This window comes from Eriocheir sinensis, chromosome 68, assembly GCF_024679095.1.
Source record: "Eriocheir sinensis breed Jianghai 21 chromosome 68, ASM2467909v1, whole genome shotgun sequence".
In the NCBI taxonomy this organism is placed as follows: Eukaryota; Metazoa; Arthropoda; class Malacostraca; order Decapoda; family Varunidae; genus Eriocheir; species Eriocheir sinensis.
Genome location: NC_066576.1, coordinates 8506502 through 8529682, shown reverse-complemented (window position 1 = coordinate 8529682; position 23181 = coordinate 8506502). Strand labels below are relative to the sequence as shown.

The 23181-nt window shown below is 39.9% G+C and overlaps 1 protein-coding gene and 2 long non-coding RNA genes across 12 annotated transcripts in view; all 3 read right to left on the bottom strand.

Moving 5' to 3' along the window:
• Positions 1 to 23181, bottom strand: part of LOC126988257 (beta-arrestin-1-like) — a 141034-nt gene that overhangs the window by 13252 nt on the left and 104601 nt on the right. For 3 of the 9 annotated variants that reach the window (XM_050846314.1, XM_050846313.1, XM_050846306.1), the window contains 9 exons: positions 20756 to 20825; positions 18013 to 18104; positions 14168 to 14358; positions 12783 to 12961; positions 12256 to 12391; positions 10534 to 10618; positions 10131 to 10203; positions 5473 to 5616; positions 396 to 482 (listed from right to left, as the gene is read on the bottom strand). In XM_050846314.1, the coding sequence (XP_050702271.1) occupies positions 396 to 482; positions 5473 to 5616; positions 10131 to 10203; positions 10534 to 10618; positions 12256 to 12391; positions 12783 to 12961; positions 14168 to 14358; positions 18013 to 18104; positions 20756 to 20787 (1019 nt within the window). In that variant the 5' untranslated portion in view covers positions 20788 to 20825. Of the gene's footprint in view, positions 1 to 395; positions 483 to 5472; positions 5617 to 5855; positions 6000 to 10130; positions 10204 to 10533; positions 10619 to 12255; positions 12392 to 12782; positions 12962 to 14167; positions 14359 to 18012; positions 18105 to 19466; positions 19592 to 19787; positions 19913 to 19948; positions 20035 to 20434; positions 20521 to 20755; positions 20826 to 23181 lie in introns of those variants that run through there. The other 6 variants (XM_050846315.1, XM_050846307.1, XM_050846311.1 and 3 more) reach the window with 6 other exon arrangements.
• On the bottom strand, positions 1054 to 5466 carry LOC126988259 (uncharacterized). Its single transcript, XR_007741807.1, has 2 exons — positions 1828 to 5466; positions 1054 to 1735 (listed from the first exon to the last, which is right to left on the bottom strand). It is a non-coding gene; the product is annotated as an uncharacterized LOC126988259 (long non-coding RNA).
• Positions 16818 to 18009, bottom strand: LOC126988261 (uncharacterized). Of its 2 annotated transcripts, none has more exons than XR_007741809.1 (3): positions 17918 to 18009; positions 17492 to 17633; positions 16818 to 17420 (listed from the first exon to the last, which is right to left on the bottom strand). It is a non-coding gene; the product is annotated as an uncharacterized LOC126988261 (long non-coding RNA). The 2 variants fall into 2 exon arrangements; XR_007741810.1 differs by having other exon boundaries at positions 17563 to 17633.

The window sequence follows — 23181 nt, the reverse complement described above, 5'->3', positions numbered from 1 at the left end:
TTTTTCCCCAAGTTTTTGCTGGGAAAGGCTGGTTACATATGTCAAGCCCCGAGAGCTTATTTTACTCTTTTTCCTCTATTTTCCTACACAACCTCTGCGTGTATCGAAACAACACACGAGAAATGAATCAAGACCAGGAGAGGGTATTCGCTGGCTGCCTGGGCTGGGATTGAACCTGTGACCATCGTGACGAGAGAGCCACCCCCTACCGAGTCAGCCAAAGAGGTACCCGGAATAAATAGTTATAGGCTTCGAAAACGGGTCGTGGAACATAACCCCCTATAATTAATGGGATGATAGGTTCGATATATGCGAATTCACATTATGCGAGCTTTTTGCAGAACGTAATCCTCACATATAACGAATATTTGGTGTACACAGCAATGCCTACTCACCCAACAAGGGGCCCAAGGATGAGCTTCACCTTGACCTTGTACTGCACGATAATGCCCAGGTTCTCCTTCTGCGACGAGTCTGTGATTCTAGAAGGGGAAGAAAAAAACAAGGTGCAAGAAACTGTAAAACTTGTCCTGTCTTGGATAAAATCTTGACACTGAGGATAAATTAGTGTTTCATTTGGTATTTGAGTGTGTAATGAATTCCTGATCCGTAACTATTATAATTAACTGAGATTATTCGGACCGCTGAAGCACAAGTGTAACCTAACCTTATTTTTTCCACTGACAATTATTCTTCTAGCCTTCTATCTATTCTATATTCTACTCTTCTATCCACTCTTAACCCAGTAGCAGCGACGGGCCAAATTTGTGGCTTTACCGTGTAGCAGCGATGGGCCAAATTTGTGGCTTTACCGTGTAGCAGCGATGGGCCAAATTTGTGGCTTTACCGTGTAGGAGTGACGGGCCAAATTTGTGGCTTTACCGTGTAGCAGCGACGGGCCAAATTTGTGGCTTTACTGTGTAGCAGCGACGGGCCAAATTTGTGCCACGATTTAAACCCCCCAAAATAGATGATACATAAACTAATCACAAATGCTTTGATATATATTATGAAATGGTTTGTGTGAGTGATGATTTTTTCTCATTTTTCTCGCTTAGAGGGACCATCAAGATACATGATCCCCGCTGCTACCGGGTTAAAAGCAGAACAAGTGTAACCCAATCTTTTTTTTATGGTGACAATCCTTCTTCTATTGTTCTCCTATCTTTCTTTTTCTATTCTATCTTTTATTCATCTATCCACTTTCAATTAGTTATGAAGTTAAAATTCTATAAATGTGTATCAACTCAAACTGGAAACAGCAATTTAGCCACTTGTGTTCCTGCAGTCCTGGAAGCCTTACTTATATTGGTTATGAAGACATATTTCACATTGCTATAAACCTGGTATGCATTTTGTGTAAGGCGTGATTGCAAGTTATAAAGCCTGACATTGAATAGTACGCTTTCATGAGGCTTATCAAAATAGAATCTGTTTAGTAATTTGTAAATGACCAATGTATGATGACTACTTATGATTCATAGGCAATGCATCTGTTTCACATGATGAGTTCTTGATAATCATAAAATCATAGGAAGGAGGCAAAACTTGAATTAATATATCAACTAACAAACAATCAGTGAATCTAAATAATGACTGTGATTCTCAATACTGAAGTTAGTAATATTTTGACCTTTCATGTCCTCGTACACACACACACACACACACACACACAACCAATCAGTAAATCTAAATAATGACTAATTCTTAATACTGAAGTTAGTAATATTTTGACCTCTCATGTCCACGTACACACACACACACACAACCAATCAATGAATCTAAATAATGACTAATTCTTAATACTGAAGTTAGTAATATTTTGACCTCTCATGTCCTCGTACACACACACACACACACACACACACACACACACACACACACACAACCAATCAGTGAATCTAAATAATGACTGTAATTCTCAATGCTGAGGTTAGTAATATTCTGACCTCTCATGTGCTCGTATACACACACACACACACACACACACACAATATTTAACATAAAGAAATGTCAAGTTCTGTAATCATGCAAAGGAACCAGGAGACCAAGCTGAAATTATAAAATGGGGAGCGATCATATTAAAAAAACACAAAAGGAAAATATTTATGCATTACATTTTAAAACAACCTGCCTCCAGGGATATAAAGAGACACAGCTTTCCCCATAGAAGCACTGACAGCTAGAGTGACCTTGAAAGGGAGATACTTCAAGCCAATTATATTTCTGAACTTAAAGCTAAATTTGATAAACTAAGACTTGAAGACGGGATCCCAAGAATGTAGTGTACTTCCTGTATATCAAAACTAATTAAATAAACACACACACGCCCATGCATGCTCGCACGCACACACCCAAGCATACACAAATACACACACAAACATGCACACACTATTTGTAGGAAAGTTGGAAAGTTTTGTTCAGTCGGCGCAACATGTGGTCATGTGCCGGAGAGAGACAGAAGGGTAAGGAATTATAGGAGAAGGGAACAGATCCCAGGAGACGGGACACAACCCCTGATTAATACCTGGTGCCCATTCACTGCTGTGTGGACAGAGGCGTAGGGTATCGGAAAAGCCGCCCAAATTTTTCCACTCTGCCCGGGAATCGAACCCGAGCTCTATCGGTTGTGAGCCGAGTGTGCTAACCACTGCACCACGAAGCCCCCTCTATTTGTAGGAAGCTAGCCTTGCATACATGTCATGGTACTCAGGTATATAAATGTAACTTCTAAAATCTGTGTAGGCTACCTTTCACCAGCACTTCAAACAAGAGATCATTATTCCTTTGTGTTTTTTTTTAAGAAATCCTCAACCTATTAAGTAAAAAATTACACAAAACAAAGAAAATGTAAGTTGCGCTTGTTACCCAATACAAGCCCACCACACCATCTCTGTCTTCATCCACTAAGATAGAGAATGCAATCGAGATAAAGAAATTTGCTATGTCAAGGAAATCTAACATCTGGCAGAGGACAGACAGGAGAAAGGGCTTCACGGCAGGGGAGGAAGGATTACTGCCGCCTGGTGGGAGGGCTGAGGGAAGGCTGTAAAAGGTGATTATTTAAAATCACGCAAACTTATGAATAAGATTCTATAGAAAAAAGTTTTGTAACCATATCGTAACTAACCAACGAAAGCAGCCAAATTCTGTTTATTTGTTAGAAATATCAACACCACCACCTTAGCAAGTAGTCTGGCACCACTTGGCTCTCCTCAGACAACACTAAGCTGAAAATATCAAGAGCAGGTCTGGATATACTATAACTGCCACCAGTCAACTGTCCCTGAGGCCCCCCCCTGTCTTGTAGTCATTGCTGGTTGGTTTTGTTGCCTTTGGAAGAAAAAGAGACCAATGCCATGAAACATTCTCATATTAAAGATATCGGGGAGGATTGTTTTGTAAACTGAGGTTTGTGATGAAGCCAGAGGTGATATTAGTGACTTCCACTTCTCTGGGCAGAGGGGGAAGGAGGGGCAGCACTCCGGAGCACCGTTGCCAGATTGTCGTACTCAGAGCATAGTATTTACTGGTTTCTGACGCCTGACTATTGCCAAGACACATCATGAATTAACTATTTTAACGATAATTATAAGTGAATCTCCTTATTGGGGTCCAGGAGACAGTTTTTGGGTCGGAAGTCGGTAAATATAAGAGGCTGAGTAAGACAGTCTGGCAGCTTTGCTCTGGAGGCGGCTGTAGCCCGAGTCATTAGCTGCCCAACTGTGTGGAGTTTCTGCTAATTGTATGTGCCTATGCACTGGCAGTTGGCAGGCTGCTATGGTGAGTTCTGTTTTCCTAAATGCATGCACACTACACAATAGTTTGTGATTCTAAAATACAGTAAAAAATGCAGTGATTAGGCTCATGTTGAACTTGCTATCTGGAGAGTGGCTGGGAATGATGAAACCATAAATCCTTGGCAGCTCTTATGTGACAGAATTGTTCAGATGATCTTCTGCCTTGAGCTTCCTGTGCATGCATTTTAAAGTTCTCTTTACACACACTCTAACTAATGAACTTGCAATGATTACACTAACCTATTGCTTTGTAAATCCTGCCCCTCTCAAATAAAGACGTGTGTGTGTGTTGCTGAGGCTCTACTACAGCTGTGATGTTTAAGACATTTTAATGATGTTGCAGTGATTGAAACTAAATGGCTAATATTTAACTAATGTGAATTTTCATGTAACATAATATGTATATATGCATATGAAAATAATCCCACTTAAAACAAAGATATATTGTGAAAACTACCACAAAACTAAGCAAAAAGTTGTGAATCAACAAAATGCTAGAACAATATTTTCCAGTGGAGTTCCCTTCCTCCCTAACACTAAAGACAAGGCTTGCCCTCACCTCACAGGATGAAGGTGTGCATTAGTGGTAGAAAACTGCACCTCTTTGTTATAATGGTGTGGTTCATACATATGTCTCCCTAAAGAGCCTTGGCGTCAACAATGAGGCTACCGACGCAACAACGTACGCACTGAAGACTACCAGGACGTGGACATGGTGCACATGTCACCCTTCTCAGCCACACTGGCCCTGGAGCCTGTGGCGGGCAGAACCCATCACCGTGACAAAGGGCCTGTGACATCTGGGTTATCACAATTTACTGTCCTCAGGTTTCCCAAGGTACTCATTTACTGGCCGGCCTGAGAGGAAGGATCAACAGCTGGGTGGGCTGTGTGCTGACTGCCTGAGCTGGGATTCGAACCCAGGCCCATGGATTTGTAGGCAGAGGGTGCAAACCACATCACCACTATATTGCATACAGTGCAATATAAAGAAACTGATTTGATTTGTCAAGCAGGAAGAATGCTTTTTATGAAAAGGCAATGACTGCCAACCATGTTGTCTCTTGATATCTATATGCAGTAATCTTTGATATCAATGTTATATATGAAATGCTCTCCTTTTCCAGATATCTTTAACTTCAGACATTCATTGACCATTACTAGACCATAACATATAATGGCAATTATATTAGGCAGTAATATATATAATTCTAAGATTTTGTCTTTCTGTCTTATCCTAGACCCAGAATAGTAATGATGGTACTGTTTTTGTTGTATAAAATTAGGGGAATTATTATGAGCTGAGTGTATCTATTACCTGCAAGAAATATGTAAGATGGTAGTCACCTGGCAAATCATTTTGCCTGTGCCTACAAACTACTCCTCTGTGACAAATATTTACACATATGAATTATCTGACCAACAAGGGACTACAGGCTACACCATCATTAAGACATGCGTGTGTGTGTGTGTGTGTGTGTTGGGGCGGCACTGGGCTGGGCTGCCTCCAGTGTGCCGTGTTGGTGTGAAATTCTACGCCAGACAGTGCCACAACTACACTCCACACAAACTACCCATCTCCACACACTGCATCAGGAGGGCTGTGGGTCCCCAGGGATGCCGCCAGGATGGTGCGCTGCGGCAGGTGGAGCCACTGCACAGTACTACTCACACAGTGGAGGACGCAAGGTTGGTGTCCTCGTCCTTAAGCTTGCCATCGAGGGCCAGCCCCCACTTGTCTCGGTTGTTGGTGAGCAGTGGCGTCAGCGAGAAAACTTTACTGACGGAGAAGCCAGGCCCCACAGGGCAGCCTTCCCTGCAACACAACCACGCCTCTGTCACCACTGCTGCCACCCCCTACCACTCCCACATCACCTGTGCCCCTCCAAAGCACCCATGCATTTTATGACCATGCACACAGCTTGTGTGTATGGCCCTAAAGTGAGGTGCTCAAGGGGCAACTCTGCTGGGCACACCTGCCTGCTGCTGCCGCTGCGGCCTGGCACGCTGGGGGCTGCTGGGGGTGAGGGTTAGTGCGAGTGCAGCGCTACTTACATGGATGAGGACGCCAGGTTAGTGTCCTCGTGCTTGAGCTGGCCATCAAGGGCCAGGCCGCGTTTGTCCTTGTTGTTAAGAAGCAGTGGTGTGAGGTGCAGCACTTTAGAGAGGGTAAAGCCCGGCCCTACAGGACACCCGTCCCTGCGAAGGCACACCAGACACACGTCACCACAGCACCACCACACGGCTGCCAACTTTACCCTGCCGTCCACCGTGGGAGGGGCAGGGGGCAGGGCAAGGCCTCATGCAGACTAGGAACAATCAAAACAGCTGAATCTTTAATTGAAAACTTTTAGCAACATTTTAATTTCAAAATATGCTGGTTATTTTCCCAATCATGTAATTCAGCTCTTGATAATTGGCTTTCTTAGTGTAAAGGTGGCAGCCAGCAAACACTGATACTGATTAACAGGACATTCTTGCTGGCCCGAAGCTATGGCCAGAAGACGCTATACAAATATACAAAAATTAGAGGGCTGGGTTAGTAGACACTGAGGCAAGGCAACAACCATGAGGAAAGAATTAAGGTTTGGGAGTGATGCACAAGCTGGTTAATCTTTTAAGGGAGGGTCAAGGTCTTGTCTTAAATGCTCGTAAACTTTTACTCTAAAATTACTAACATAAATTAAATGGAACCTGAACTGGAACTATTTGGTAATATACTTGGCACTTGGTCAGGCACTTACTATGGAGACCTTTGGTGAGGTCCACATATCCTTGCAACCGCTGTGATCAGTATGTGCTTATTTTTTATTAATCAATATAAAAAAAGGTTATGGAAATTTAATAATATATGCCTGAGATACTGTCAGTTTCCATTATTAATTGAGGTTTTGAAAAATATTGTTCACTACCTGGTGGGATTCTGAACTCATTAAAAAAAAAAAAAAAAAAAAAAAAAAAACTGCAAATTGCAAAACCATCAATGCTCAAGCAACACCCAAACACAGAGTACATGCAACACACTTCCCAGGGACAGCAGCAACGAACCAATCCATGATGCACAGAGAGAGAGAGAGAGATTGACTGATTGATAAAATTCTTCCATGGCATTGCAAGTGTAGTCAAATGGCATTGGAAAACATAAAATAAAAATAAAAATAAAAGGTTTATAACATGTTAAAAAGATTCAGTTATATATATTTTTTTTTATAATTTTGACTGTTTTGAGTTGACAATGTATGAGTGACAGAGGAGGAGGAGAGCCTCCTGCATAAAGCCTCGGCCCTCATGTCTGGTGACCCACACCTCCCCCAGCATCGTGCAGACGGACGGCACCATGGCACTGTCCCTCACTGACACCGGGTGAGGTGCCACCCTCCCAGGTCCCCAGACAGGGGGGAGGGCAGGGGAAGCAGGGAAAGATAAAGAAGGACAGATGAATAAGAATAGATACAGAAAAAGACAAACAGACAGCTGTAGATAATGAGAGAGATAAGGACAAAGAGAAGGAGGTACAGGTAAACAGAATGAAGGATACAGACATTTTAAGAACAACAAATCAACACCACAAGGGACACAGTGTTATAACAGCACAGGCAGAGAAAAGACGAAGATTTATCCTGTAAAGATCATTGGGACAATAAAACATGAAAGAATTATAATGAGGTAAGGGGACATTACAGCTGATCATCATGACTGTGTCAACCACCATCGCCACAAAGCCCATTTCCCACATACGCAGGGTGAGGGCGTTAAATAAATGTTGCCTCAAAAAGGAATTTAGTAAATGAACATCAGTCAAACATTTTTGTAGTTAATGCTGTCAAAAAGAATAAACTCAAAATTAGCACTGAAAAAAACATAAATAGTAAATAAATATAGTTTGGGATCTAAACAGCACTGCTTCCTGTCAACATACATACCAGATATAAACAAACACCTCCAACACCATATTCCACACGGCACATGAGCCTGTTAACTCCCCGGGGCCTCAGCCGCTTCATGGAGTGTTGTGAACTGCACAACTAAACCTTTGGACTCATGAACACTAATATCAACAGGACATTTCAGTTAGGTCTGTGACATTCATACCAAAGGTACATGTCTGTTTAACAAAACCCATGTTGGGTTAAGTGCACAACTTCCAAGGGAAATTAAGTATAAATAAAAAATATATATATCTGACATTCTACAGAGGTGAAACAAACATTATCTGTCAGCCAGACAGTAATGTATCACAATAATTTGAAATTTCACATATGCTGTAACCTACCCTAAAGGTACTGTAAAAGAAGACAAGTAAAAAATGTTTATAGAAGATTTTAGAAGGGTACCATAAGTCTCTCAAGCTAGTGGCCTGAAACACTGCCCTGCTGGCTACCATTACCCCACAGAGTCTGAATCCATGCCAAGACAATTAACATCCAGCCAGTGAAGCTGACTCATCAGGTATTACACCTGGGGAAGGCAATGCAGGCCCTGGTATTCCTGTGCTTTGGATGAACACCACTCTGCTGCACATCCACATGCTGCAGTGGCACAGACGCCCACCACTGCCACACACCACAGCAACGTGTGCTCAACAATTTCACAAAGGCAGATGAAGTTTCCAGCTCAAGTTGAGCAGCTGCTTCATTAACATCTTCCCTTCACCTGCTGGTGGTATGCATTCAATGGCAAGCAGCAGGTGGTTGCATGTGAAGAGGGACGTCCAGGTAACACAACTGATACAAGTGTTCATGACTTCCTCGGGATAGTTGTACTCTTGAACTAAGCTCGGCCATACACACGGAATATGGTGCATTGGTGTAGGTGCAATCAATCACTTTACCTCAATGTGAAAAAAAATTATATATATATATAATATTTAACTTCATATGAAGGGCATTCACTTCTTGAGAAAACATTGTTGTAGCTTGAAGAAAAACAAATTGCAATATATTTGTTGAGTAAAAGATTCTCAAAATCAGTTACATATCAACTTGCTTTGGTTCACTACTGTATCATAATATCCATAACTATTACATATTGTTATTATTATTAATAGTAATTGTATCACTGGTACAAAATTCTTTGCTATTCGACTGGGATGTGTTCTTCATAAATTAATCATCATGGATCCATTGCTTAGACAGAATTATAACTTGGGTTTGATGGAACATGCCCCCAGACACTCATACATAATGCTAACTTTTGGGTTCACTACTAGTTTTCTTTAGAGTAATTCAGTGACGAGCGACATTTTACCATTTTTACCCATTTCCAATATTTTTGCATGGAATTTAATTTCTCACACTTGGCTCCATTTGTAATCCAGTTAAATCATCACATATTTTAGTCCTCATATCATCTGCAAATTGGCTCACATAACTTAGTCACTCCACCACACGGAGATCAGGAACATAACTGGCATTGATCACTGTGGTACCCCCCTTGTTACTTCCCTCCAGTCTCCATATATGCACTAAGTTCAACATAAGTTGCTCACAGGGTACCTTGTCAAACACTTCTCCAGACTTAAGAACACACAATCCAACCACTCCTCTCTCTCCCGCAGCCAACAATCATCCTCGAGTAGAAACTCAACAAATTAGAAACACATGACCTTCCCCTTCTGAATCCAAAGTTTCTATCAAAATAACCGTCTCCTCCGGATATATTGCTGATCTGTCTTCAAAACTTGTCCACTGTGAAGCATGATGACTTTCTTTTACCATATTTGCACTTCCCTCAAAAAGTGATCACTCTTCAAGCTTTTAAAAAGGTATGCAAATGAATGATACAATATGTATCAAGAAAATCATACTGAATAGTTGCTACGTATGAGTTACTCTATAAACAAATGGATATCACAGACTGCCAACAAAATAAAACTTAGGATATTAAGGTATTAAAAATGGTACATGGATAACATATATATAGTACAAAACATGGCATGATAAATGGAAAGGTATTAGATAATAATACATGGATAAAAATCACAGTACAAAGCACAGAAAGACAAAACAACTCACTCCCATCATGAATAAGTAAGTATGACCATCTCTTTTACTGTGGCACAACCTGAGAGCTGCACAGTTCCTAAAATTCTCCTACTCTTAAAAAATAGCAACCCAGAAAGCAGGAAAAATCTTAAATAATGATAAAAGTGAACTGCCTTAGTGGTTCCCAAAGTCTCACAACTAATGAAAAGACAAACAAACTTGATGTTAAAGCAAAATAAAAACGAGCTATCGAAATAAAAGACTCCAATGAGATAACTTCCACAACCTGAAATAGCCAGAATGATGCTCTGCCTTAAGGAGAGAAGAGAATAAGGGGGCTACTCACTCGCTCTCCACCTCGGCCACTGTGCACTTGTACTGCGCCGTCGAGAAGAGGCAAATGTCTGCAAACTGCCGGACTGGGGAAGGAAGGGGAGAGGGTTGGGCTCAGCGGTGACATCAAGAGCTTGTGGGATACATAGATACATACAAGAGAAGATGAACGGCGCGCGTAACAATGTATCGTTGTTGTTGGACTGCAAGGATATGGCTGATAGTGGGCTACTGAAATATGGCTAAATGGTGGGAAAGGGCAACAGCTCAGGGTAAAAGTGGTGGCAGAAGAAAGGACCTGTTGCTGTGTATCATAATTAGATATTGAGATGCAGCCATGTGAAGGGCATGCACATACATCCAATGCATCTGGTGTTTGACAAGAAAACAATACTGCAGTAACATTGTTCACTTACTTGATACTTTAATTTTCTTGACACTCTTATTGGAGTTGTTCTGTATGTGGACATTGACTGCAACTGTCTCCCCGTGGTAGTACAGCTGCAGGGGAAGAATGTACAAATTAACAACTTGATTAGCTCTTCCTAGTAATAATGTTTATGATTCTAGCATTAACCCAGTAGCAGCGACGGGTCAAATTTGTGGCTTTACCGTGTAGCAGCGACGGGCCGAATTTGTGGCTTTACCGTGTAGCAGCGACGGGCCAAATTTGTGGCTTTACCGTGTAGCAGCTACGGGCCAAATTTGTGGCTTTACCGTGTAGCAGCGACGGGCCAAATTTGTGGCTTTACCGTGTAGCAGCGACGGGCCAAATTTGTGGCTTTACCGTGTAGCAGCGACGGGCCAAATTTGTGGCTTTACCGTGTAGCAGCTACGGGCCAAATTTGTGGCTTTACCGTGTAGCAGCTACGGGCCAAATTTGTGGCTTTACCGTGTAGCAGCGATGGGCCAAATTTGTGGCTTTACCGTGTAGCAGCGACAGGCCAAATTTGTGGCTTTACCGTGTAGCAGCGACGGGCCAAATTTGTGGTGTGATTTTAACCCCCCAAAATAGATGATACATAAACAGATCACAAATACTTTGATATATATATTATGAAATGGTTTGTGTGAGTGATGATTTCTAAAAAATTTTCTAGCTTAGAGGGACCATTAAGAAACATGATCCCTGCTGCTACTCGGTTAAATATATGAAGTAAAATATACTTTTTAAAATATTTTCAATAGTCCTTCAGTATCATTATGCACTGGTCAATACATAGAGATACTGACAGTAGCCACCCTTCCTTTTGCTTTCTCTCATAAAAAGTGAAACATGAAAATCAAAAGTTGCCTAACCTTACTTCCTCCAGACATTATTAGCTTCAACTGTGAATTCAACTGTTTTGTCAAGGGTCTACTTCAATATATATACATTAATATACTGAATTAAATGTTAAATATCTTATAATACCTAAAACTGTCAGTATAATAAACCAGTGTGGAGTTGGAGTTCAAATTTTTCGACTCCGACTCCGGGAAATTTTAAAGTTGCGATTCTGACTCTGGGAAATTTTAAAGTTGCGACTGACTCCAGGAAATTTTAAAGTTGCGACTGACTCCAGGAAATTTTAAAGTTGCGACTGACTCCAGGAAATTTTAAAGTTGCGACTGACTCCAGGAAATTTTAAAGTTGCGACTGACTCCAGGAAATTTTAAAGTTGCGACTAACTCCGGGAAATTTTAAAGTTGCGCCTTCGACTCTGACTCCGGCCCCCATGCCAGTCCCCCTCTATTGCAAATCTCTCTCTCTTTTTTTTTAGATGCTGTCTGTAGTGCTGGTAGACTCTCCTGAGGTCCTTTTTCTTACATGTATTTACATCCAAATTACATGTACTCTATATAGACAACATCTAGATAACGTAAAAGATAAATGATTACGTTAAGGATTCGGAGTCGTGGGTATTTTTACCGACTCCGACTCCACACCTCTGATAATAAACACCAATCTCATTACACCACTATCCCCAGTCACTATAACTATCATACCATGCACCACTATGATCACTATAACCAAACTCACCATTGCCTTTAAAATACCCATCACTATCACAACCATCATCCTCGCCACCGCAGTCATCACAACCACCATCATCACCATCACACGTCTCAGGGTCAGAAGAGACAACCCCCCTTACCTCTTTGTCTAAGGAGGCCTCGAGGTGCAGCTTGTTAGGGGACATCATGAACTCCTTGCTGACCTCCACGCTCGGCTGGTCACCCTGCTTCATGGGGGCGTACATCACCTTCCTGATGGCCAGCCGCACCGAGTTCCTGGAAACACACGCAGGAAGAGATTAACCAAACCCTCGTCCTAAAGAAATGGCTGTAGCAAGGATGTGTCAAGATGTACCAGTGCCATAGTGTTGCTGGTTAGTCTGATATTTTTAATGATTTTCTAAGGGCCAAGTCTAAGGGTGCGGCCACACTGCATGCGGTTTGCTAGGAGGGTAGAGGGTAGCGGGACACCAAGCGGGTCAGAGGCAAGAACAAACACGTTATCTAATACCCGACTGATCTACTTTTTGGCCTTTGGAAATTGTTGATGTGAGAGGCGGGAGCGTCTGAGCATATTGACCTTAGTTTCCTCTTTAAGTCTTCTGCCCTTGAGTTGCCTACCCCCCCCCCACCTCCCCACCCCCCAAAAAAAGTGAAGGTTACCCACCGTTTGTGAGGCTTGTCCTCCACAGTGTCGCCAACGTAGGCCTTGAGCTCATAGTCGACCCCGCACGGCTTGCCCATGTCCCCGGGGGCCGGCTGCAGGGTGACCGAGGCGGGGCAATGTGGCGGCAGCTCAAAGAAGAATGGGAAAGCATTGGATCCAAGCTTTTTGATGAGCCGCTCCTGTGGGGAATGAGAGCAGGGAGGCCGCAGTGAGTTTAAGGTAATGGTAAGTAGGTTAATAAACATATGAATGTATAACTTAAATATAGAAGAACACAACTTGAATATGGAGGAATACAGCTTGAATATGGAAGAATGCAACTTGAATATGGAGTAATACAGCTTGAATATGGCAGAATGCAACTTTGATACGGAAGAGTAAAACTTTAATACGGAAGAAAACAACTTGAATACGGAGGAACACAAGTGAACTAAAGAAGAATACAACTTAAATATGGAACAATGACTGAGGAACAAAAATGAAGAACAGGAATGAACACTTGATATCATATGAACTTACTTAACCTGGTAGCAGCGACGGGCCAAATTTGTGCCATGATATAAACCCCCCAAAATAGATGATGCATAAACTGATCACAAACGCTTTGATATGTATTATGAAATGGTTTGTGTGAGTGATGATTTTTTCTCATTTTTCTCGCTTAGAGGGACCATTAAGAAACATGATCCCCGCTGCTACCTGGTTAAATGTTGATATTGTGTAAAATTCAATCACCCAAGACGATGGTTTGTACGACTGAGGAAAATATCTAACCCTCTTAAAGGTCATTGAAAAGAGAGGTTTGTATGATAAGTAAATCAGATAACTATAATATAAACACGGAAGGTAAAAACACGACCCCAGACTTATAAGACTGGTCCTAGAGGCAAGAATTGTGAGAGAAAAGAATAAATACGAGTTTAAAGCTAAGTTTGATATCTTATGTGGATATGGGAAAAGGACGGCAAGTATATTTCACATTCTGCACAGTGCAACGCATACATACACATAAATTGGACAGGGAAGACCTAATGGTACGTGACAGAAGTGTGACAAGAGGCAATGGTAAGAAATTGAAGAAGAGCAACTGTAGGAGAGACATCAAGAAATACAGTTTTCCATACAGAAGCATAACAACATGGAACGGACTTGACGAGGAGACTGTGTGTGCAAAAACGATTCATGAATTTAAAGCCAAACTGGATGATAAGCGTTATGGAGACGGGACAGCACGAGCCTAGTACGCCTCTTTTCGTGTATTTCACAACTAGGTAAATACAACTAGGTAAATACACACACAAAAAAGTAAATAAAAATATAAAAATCTCTCTCTCCCTCTCCATCTCCGGCTCTCTCTTCCCCTCTCCCTTTGTTATCCCACCCACCTGTAACCTGGTGAGTGGCCTCTTGGTGGTGGCATCAAGGGGGTAGATCTGCTCGGAGGCCAGGTAGAGGTCTTTCCTGAAGGTGAGGCCCAACACGTCCAGGTCCTCCCGGCCGTACCTGAAGGCGGCAAGCACATGGCCGAACACTTTCCGGTCCTTCAGGTACTCAGGGTCGATCAGGACAACGCCATCTGGGGTATGTTATTAATTTATTTATTTTTTTAGTTTTCTTGTGGTTTTGTTGGTCTTGGGTTATGTCATGTGGCTGTTTGTCTGTCTGTGTTTGTGGTTTTGTTTATCTTGTGTTTGTGAGGTTTTGTTTGTGTGGTTTTGTTTGTTTGTGTGTTCGTGTGGCTTTGTTTGTTTGTGTTTGTGGTTTTGTTTATCCTGTGTTTGTGTGGCTTGCTCACTCAACAACAGGTGGAAGTTCAACCCCAAGGGACTATCTGAAGGATTTGTGTCGTGCTTATCAAGATATTTTTGTGATCGTCAAGCGTGGGAGAGACTTGTAGCCCGTCCAATCCCATAAGGGTAAATAAGGATGTTAAATGAAAAGAAGAAAATAGATTATCAAGATATTTTTTCAGTTCTTCATGTATATTTTCCCATTTCAGAGGAGTGATTACCCACAGAGGAACCGAACACTCAGGGAAGATGTTTTCAAAAGTGCAATATTCTTCCGGGGTAGAAGTGTGGTTCACAGGAATGAGTGTCTTAGTAGGATTGGTTGTAGTAGTATTTGGGGTAGCTAGGAGTAGAAACACATGACATCTTACTTAGTGACTGATAATTATTACATCAACAATAAATGAAGAGAAAGTCTTTTAATTGGGTTCAGATGAGATGTCACACGGACCCTTTCTATTCTAACTTTCTATCCTAAAATTAATTAAAAGGACAAATAAATCATGTGGGAATTAAATTAAGGCAAGATAAGCTAACTTTCTATACTAAAGCTTATTAACAGGACAAATAAATCACCTGGGAATTAAATTAAGGCAAGATAAGCTAACTTTCTATTCTAAAATTAATTAACAGGACAAATAAATCACCTGGGAATTAAATTAAGACAAGATATGCTAACTTTCTATTCTAAAACTAATTAACAGGACAAATAAATCACCTGGGAATTAAATTAAGGCAAGATATGCTAACTTTCTATTCTAAAACTAATTAACAGGACAAATAAATCACCTGGGAATTAAATTAAGACAAGATATGCTAACTTTCTATTCTAAAACTAATTAAAAGGACAAATAAATCACCTGGCAATTAAATTAAGGCAAGATATTCTAACTTTCTATTCTAAAACTAATTAAAAGGACAAATAAATCACCTGGGAATTAAATTAAGACAAGATAAGCTAACTTTCTATTCTAAAACTAATTAACAGGACAAATAAATCACCTGGCAATTAAATTAAGGCAAGATATTCTAACTTTCTATTCTAAAACTTATTAAAAGGGCAAATAAATCATGTGGGAATTAAATTAAGACAAGATATCCTAACTTTCTATTCTAAAACTAATTAAAAGGACAAATAAATCACCTGGGAATTAAATTAAGGCAAGATATTCTAACTTTCTATTCTAAAACTAATTAAAAGGACAAATAAATCACCTGGGAATTAAATTAAGGCAAGATATTCTAACTTTCTATTCTAAAACTAATTAACAGGACAAATAAATCACCTGGGAATTAAATTAAGGCAAGATATGCTAACTTTCTATTCTAAAACTAATTAACAGGACAAATAAATCACCTGGGAATTAAATTAAGGCAAGATATGCTAACTTTCTATTCTAAAACTAATTAACAGGACAAATAAATCATGTGGCAATTAAATTAAGACAAGATATGCTAATTTTCTATCCTAAAACTAATTAATAGGACAAATAAATCACCTGGGAATTAAATTAACACAAGATATGCTAACTTTCTATTCTAAAACTAATTAACAGGACAAATAAATCATGTGGGAATTAAATTAAGGCAAGATATGCTAATTTTCTATTCTAAAACTGATTAAAAGGACAAATAAATCATGTGGGAATTAAATTAAGGCAAGATATGCTAACTTTCTATTCTAAAATTAATTAAAAGGACAAATAAATCACGTGGGAATTAAATTAAGGCAAGATATGCTAACTTTCTATTCTAAAATTAATTAAAAGGACAAATAAATCATGTGGGAATTAAATTAAGGCAAGATATGCTAACTTTCTATCCTAAAACTGATTAACAGGACAAATAAATCATCTGGGAATTAAATTAAGGCAAGATATTCTAACTTTCTATCCTAAAACTAATTAACAGGACAAATAAATCACCTGGCAATTAAATTAAGACAAGATATGCTAACTTTCTATTCTAAAACTAATTAACAGGACAAATAAATCATGTGGGAATTAAATTAAGGCAAGATATGCTAACTTTCTATTCTAAAGCTTATTAAAAGGACAAATAAATCACCTGGGAATTAAATTAAGACAAGATATTCTAACTTTCTATTCTAAAACTAATTAACAGGACAAATAAATCACCTGGGAATTAAATTAAGGCAAGATAAACTAACTTTCTATTCTAAAACTAATTAAAAGGACAAATAAATCACCTGGGAATTAAATTAAGGCAAGATAAACTAACTTTCTATTCTAAAACTAATCAAAAGGACAAATAAATCATGTGGGAATTAAATTAACACAAGATATCCTAACTCTCTATCCTAAAACTAATTAACAGGACAAATAAATCACCTGGGAATTAAATTAAGACAAGATATGCTAACTTTCTATTCTAAAACTAATTAACAGGACAAATAAATCACCTGGGAATTAAATTAACACAAGATATGCTAACTCTCTATCCTAAAACTAATTAACAGGACAAATAAATCACCTGGGAATTAAATTAACACAAGATATCCTAACTCTCTATCCTAAATCTTATTAAAAGGACAAATAAATCACCTGGGAATTAAATTAACACAAGATATCCTAACTCTCTATCCTAAATCTTATTAAAAGGACAAATAAATCACCTGGGAATTAAATTAAGGCAAGATATGCTAACTTTCTATCCTAAAACTAATTAACAGGACAAATAAATCACCTGGGAATTAAATTAAGACAAGATATGCTAACTTTCTATTCTAAAACTAATTAACAGGACAAATAAATCACCTGGGAATTAAATTAAGGCAAGATATGCTAACTTTCTATTCTAAAACTAATTAACAGGACAAATAAATCACCTGGGAATCAAATTAAGACAAGATATGCTAACTTTCTATTCTAAAACTAATTAACAGGACAAATAAATCACCTGGCAATTAAATTAAGGCAAGATATGCTAACTTTCTATTCTAAAACTAATTAACAGGACAAATAAATCACCTGGCAATTAAATTAAGGCAAGATATGCTAACTTTCTATTCTAAAACTAATTAATAGGACAAATAAATCACCTGGCAATTAAATTAAGGCAAGATATGCTAACTTTCTATTCTAAAACCAATCAAAAGGGCAAATAAATCAAGTGGGAATTAACTTAAGACAAGATAAGCTAACTTTCTATTCTAAAACCAATCAAAAGGACAAATAAATCACCTGGGAATTAAATTAAGGCAAGATAAGCTAACTTTCTATCCTAAAACTAATTAACAGGACAAATAAATCACGTGGCAATTAAATTAAGACAAGATATGCTAACTTTCTAAACTAAAACTAATTAAAAGGGCAAATAAATCACCTGGGAATCAAATTAAGACAAGATATGCAAGTATGTGCACATCTCAGCATTCTAAAAGACCTGACACAGTGAGACAAGGAGGCAGACACACTTACCTATGGGGTCAACATGGGTGATGTGGTCGACAAAATCTCTCTTGCCCAGGTACACTGTAATTTTGCCATTCGGAGAACTTTTCTTGAAGACCCTGTAAGGAAGAATGATAAGAAAATGTAGATAAAACTGTATATTAACACACACACGGACTGAAGGAGGAAAGGACAGAAGGAAAAGACAACTAGAAGAGTAAACTGGATGGGACACACCGAGGAGATTCAACACAGCGGGTGGAAAAATACTCTAAAAGGCAGACCTGAAGTGGATAACAGAACAGCAAGGAGAGCAAGCCAGGGTAGTGTCAAACGAGCAAACTAACAAACTGCTGTGGTCATATGGCGCCGAGAGTGGAGTCCAGATTCTTAAACGTATCGGTCTCCCATTACGACTATTTCCCAAGGCCACAGAGAAGGTTAACCGGGTTTTCAAGGGTATTTTTTCCAGTTCAAGATGTTGGAGTCGTGTAAAACTGTCCAGATTCTTAAACGTATCGGTCTCCCATTACGACTATTTCCCAAGGCCACAGAGAAGGTTAACCGGGTTTTCAAGGGTATTTTTTCCAGTTCAAGATGTTGGAGTCGTGTAAAACTGTCCAGATTCTTAAACGTATCGGTCTCCCATTACGACTATTTCCCAAGGCTGCAGAGAAGGTTAACCGGGTTTTCAAGGGTATTTTTTCCAGTTCAAGATGTTGGAGTCGTGTAAAACTGTCCAGATTCTTAAACGTATCGGTCTCCCATTACGACTATTTCCCAAGGCCACAGAGAAGGTTAACCGGGTTTTCAAGGGTATTTTTTCCAGTTCAAGATGTTGGAGTCGTGTAGAACTATCACTGGGCTCACAAAACAGTCCATGACAAGCCAAGCAACTTCCACGTGGGACTTTTCGTACAGGCGGACTGAAGCCCCGGGGCGTTTTAATAGTGCGGGCTAAATGGCCGGATTGTTAAACACCTCGCCCACGTACATATTTGACAAGGCTTTCATAGGAGTTGTGGGCCTTTCCAGGGGTAGTTTAATAACCCCGGTGGTAGTTTGACCCTTCTTCTGTTCCATGAAGCTACAAAAACACTCATTAGAACCCGAGTGATCTCCGTTTTGGCCTTTGGATATTGTTGATGTGAGAGGAAGGGTCGTCTAAGAGTACCAACCAAAGGCTCTTCGTCTCATCAACTTCCCTCCTCTTACTGAATGGGACGCAGAGGAAGCTGAAAATTAATGTAGGCCTATACAGTGGACCGAGATGAGGAGGAAGGAATTAAGGGAAGAAATACCTAAGGATGATGGAAGAAAATGGTGTAGAAGGGGTCGCGGCTATCGAAGGGGTGAGGGAAAAGGAACCCAGAGGAAAGTGAACATTCATGAAGGAGTAACAGTAGGCCAGGAGGAACATGAAAAAGCATAAAAAAATATCTGACGGAAGAAAACGGAGTAGACTTAGAGGGTCGACTCACCTAGTGCCTTGCCTCCCGCGGCTATCGAAGGGGTGAGGGAAAAGGAACCCAGAGGAAAGTGAACATTCATGAAGGAGTAACAGTAGGCCAGGAGGAACATGAAAGAGCATAAAAAAATATCTGACGGGAGAAAACGGAGTAGAGGGCCGACTCACCTAGCGCCCTGGCTCTCGCGGCTATCGAAGGGGTGAGGGAAAAGGAGTGGGACCCAGAGGAAAGTGAACATTCATGAAGGAGTAACAGTAGGCCAGGAGGAACATGAAAGAGCATCAATAAATATCTGACGGAAGAAAACGGAGTAGACTTAGAGGGTCGACTCACCTAGTGCCTTGCCTCCCGCGGCTATCGAAGGGGTGAGGGAAAAGGAACCCAGAGGAAAGTGAACATTCATGAAGGAGTAACAGTAGGCCAGGAGGAACATGAAAGAGCATAAATAAATATCTGACGGAAGAAAACGGAGTAGACTTAGAGGGCCGACTCACCTAGTGCCTTGCCTCCCGCGGCTATCGAAGGGGTGAGGGAAAAGGAATGGGACCCAGAGGAAAGTGAACATTCATGAAGGAGTAACAGTAGGCCAGGAGGAACATGAAAGAGCATCAATAAATATCTGACGGGAGAAAACGGAGTACAGGGCCGACTCATCAACTGCCTTGCCTCTCGCGGCTATCGAAGGGGTGAGGGAAAAGGAGTGGGACCCAGAGGAAACTGAACATTCATGAAGGAGTAACAGTAGGCCAGGAGGAACATGAAAAAGCATAAAAAAATATCTGACGGGAGAAAACGGAGTAGAGGGCCGACTCACCTAGTGCCCTGGCTCTTGGGGCTATCGAAGGGGTGAGGGAAAAGGAGTGGGACCCAGAGGAAAGTGAACATTCATGAAGGAGTAACAGTAGGCCAGGAGGAACATGAAAGAGCATCAATAAATATCTGACGGAAGAAAACGGAGTAGACTTAGAGGGTCGACTCACCTAGTGCCTTGCCTCTCGCGGCTATCGAAGGGGTGAGGGAAAAGGAGTGGGACCCAGAGGAAAGTGAACATTCATGAAGGAGTAACAGTAGGCCAGGAGGAACATGAAAAAGCATAAATAAATATCTGACGGGAGAAAACGGAGTAGAGGGCCGACTCACTTAGCGCCCTGGCTCTCGCGGCTATCGAAGGGGTGAGGGAAAAGGAACCCAGAGGAAAGTGAACATTCATGAAGGAGTAACAGTAGGCCAGGAGGAACATGAAAGAGCATCAATAAATATCTGACGGAAGAAAACGGAGTAGACTTAGAGGGTCGACTCACCTAGTGCCTTGCCTCTTGCTGTTATCGTCCATGATGGTGGCTGAGGCGTCGCATGGGTTGGGGGTGTGGTCTGGGGAAGGAAAGATACAAGTGTTACTCAAAGCTGCAGCACCAGTAACTAAGAGCCGACTCCACAGTCCAACATAGTGGCTTAGTAATCGCTCAAACCGAACTATGCAATCTCATACATACATACATCCCCAATAACTAAGAGGCGAATTCCACAGTCCAACATAGTGGCTTCTCTTGCAGACTCCTTACGTTCTTATGTTCTTATAATCGCCCAAACCAAACTAGTCAATCTCATACATGCATACATTCCCAATAACTAAGAGCCGACTCCACAGTCCAACATAGAGGCTGTATAAACAACATATACATACATAGAGGGGAGGTTATCGTTGCAGCACCAGATACGCAAGATATTTCCCGTATAGCTTCCTCAAATTCCTGCATTAAAATGAAGACGACGCACTACATAAGGAAATTTCGAGGTCTTTGGTATTGGTTGAGAAGCTTACTAACCCATCATGGCGAACATTGAAAGATGCCCCTAATCAATAACAGTAACTTTGGACACAATAACAATAATAACACAGTAACTACAAAAAAACAATACAAAATAGATAAGGAATTTTCGAAGTCTTTGGTATTGGTTGAGAAGCTTACTAACCCATCATGGCGAACATTGAAAGATGCCCCTAATCAATAACTGTAACTTTGGCAACAATAACAACAATAACAACACCAGTAACTACAAAAAAACAATACAAAATAGATAAGGAATTCTCGAAGTCTTTGGTATTGGTTGAGAAGCTTACTAACCCATCATGGCGAAATGTGAGTCCCCTAAACAATAACAGTAACTTTGGACACAATAACAACAATAACACCAGTAACTTAAAAAAACAATACAAAATAGATAAGGAATTCTCGAAGTCTTTGGTATTGGTTGAGAAGCTTACTAACCCATCATGGCGAACATTGAAAGATGCCCCTAATCAATAACAGTAACTTTGGACACAATAACAATAATAACACAGTAACTACAAAAAAACAATACAAAATAGATAAGGAATTCTCAAAGTCTTTGGTATTGGTTGAGAAGCTTACTAACCCATCATGGCGAACATTGAAAGATGCCCCTCAACAATAACAGCAACTTTGGACACAATAACAACAATAACAACACCAGTAACTACAAAAAAACAATACAAAATAGATAAGGAATTCTCGAAGTCTTTAGTATTGGTTGAGAAGCTTACTAACCCATCATGGCGAAATGTGAGTCCCCTAAACAATGACAGTAACTTTGGCAACAATAACAACAACAATAACACCAGTAACTTCAAAAAACAATACAAACTACTTAAGGAATTCTCGAAGTCTTTGGTATTGGTTGGGAAGCTTACTAACCCATCATGGCGAACATTGAAAGATGCCCCTAATCAATAACAGTAACTTTGGACACAATAACAACAATAACAACACCAGTAACTACAAAAAAACAATACAAAATAGATAAGGAATTCTCGAAGTCTTTGGTATTGGTTGAGAAGCTTACTAACCCATCATGGCGAAATGTGAGAGTCCCCTAAACAATAACAGTAACTTTGGACACAATAACAACAATAACAACACCAGCAACTTAAAAAAACAATACAAAATAGATAAGGAATTCTCGAAGTCTTTGGTATTGGTTTAAAAGCTTACTAACCCATCATGGCGAAATGTGAGAGTCCCCTAAACAATAACAACAGTAACTTTGGCAACAATAACAACAATAATAACACAAGTAACTACAAAAAAACAATACAAAATAGATAAGGAATTCTCGAAGTCTTTGGTATTGGTTGAGAAGCTTACTAACCCATCATGGCGAAATGTGAGTCCCCTAAACAATAACAACAATAACAACACCAGTAACCACGAAAACAATACAAACGTCTAACTTCCTGATGAAAAACGTTAATCGACAGGAGGCCAAACTTCATCTATCGACCTTCTATATTTCTATCTATTTAATTTTTTGTTTACTTTTTTTATTTCCTTATTTTCTTGTTTTAAATTTATTCATATCTTTGCCATATTATTTTTTTCTTTTCGTTATTTGTCGATTTTATTTATTTACTTACATTTATTTCTTCATTTTAATTACTTCTCTACATTATTAATTTCCTCATCATTATTCTTACATAAGCATTTCTTTACCACCGAATCATTTATCCTCTCTCTCTCTCTCTCTCTCTCTCTCTAATATTTACTTCATTTATTTTCTTAATCTATATATTTCTTTACCTTATATATTTCTCGACTTTAATTATTTCTTTACCTTATTCATGTCTTTGTCGTTAGTGTTTTCACCTGTCGCTTTACCTGCCCCGCCTCTGCCTTCTCTTGTTGACATAAATAATATTAATTCTGGA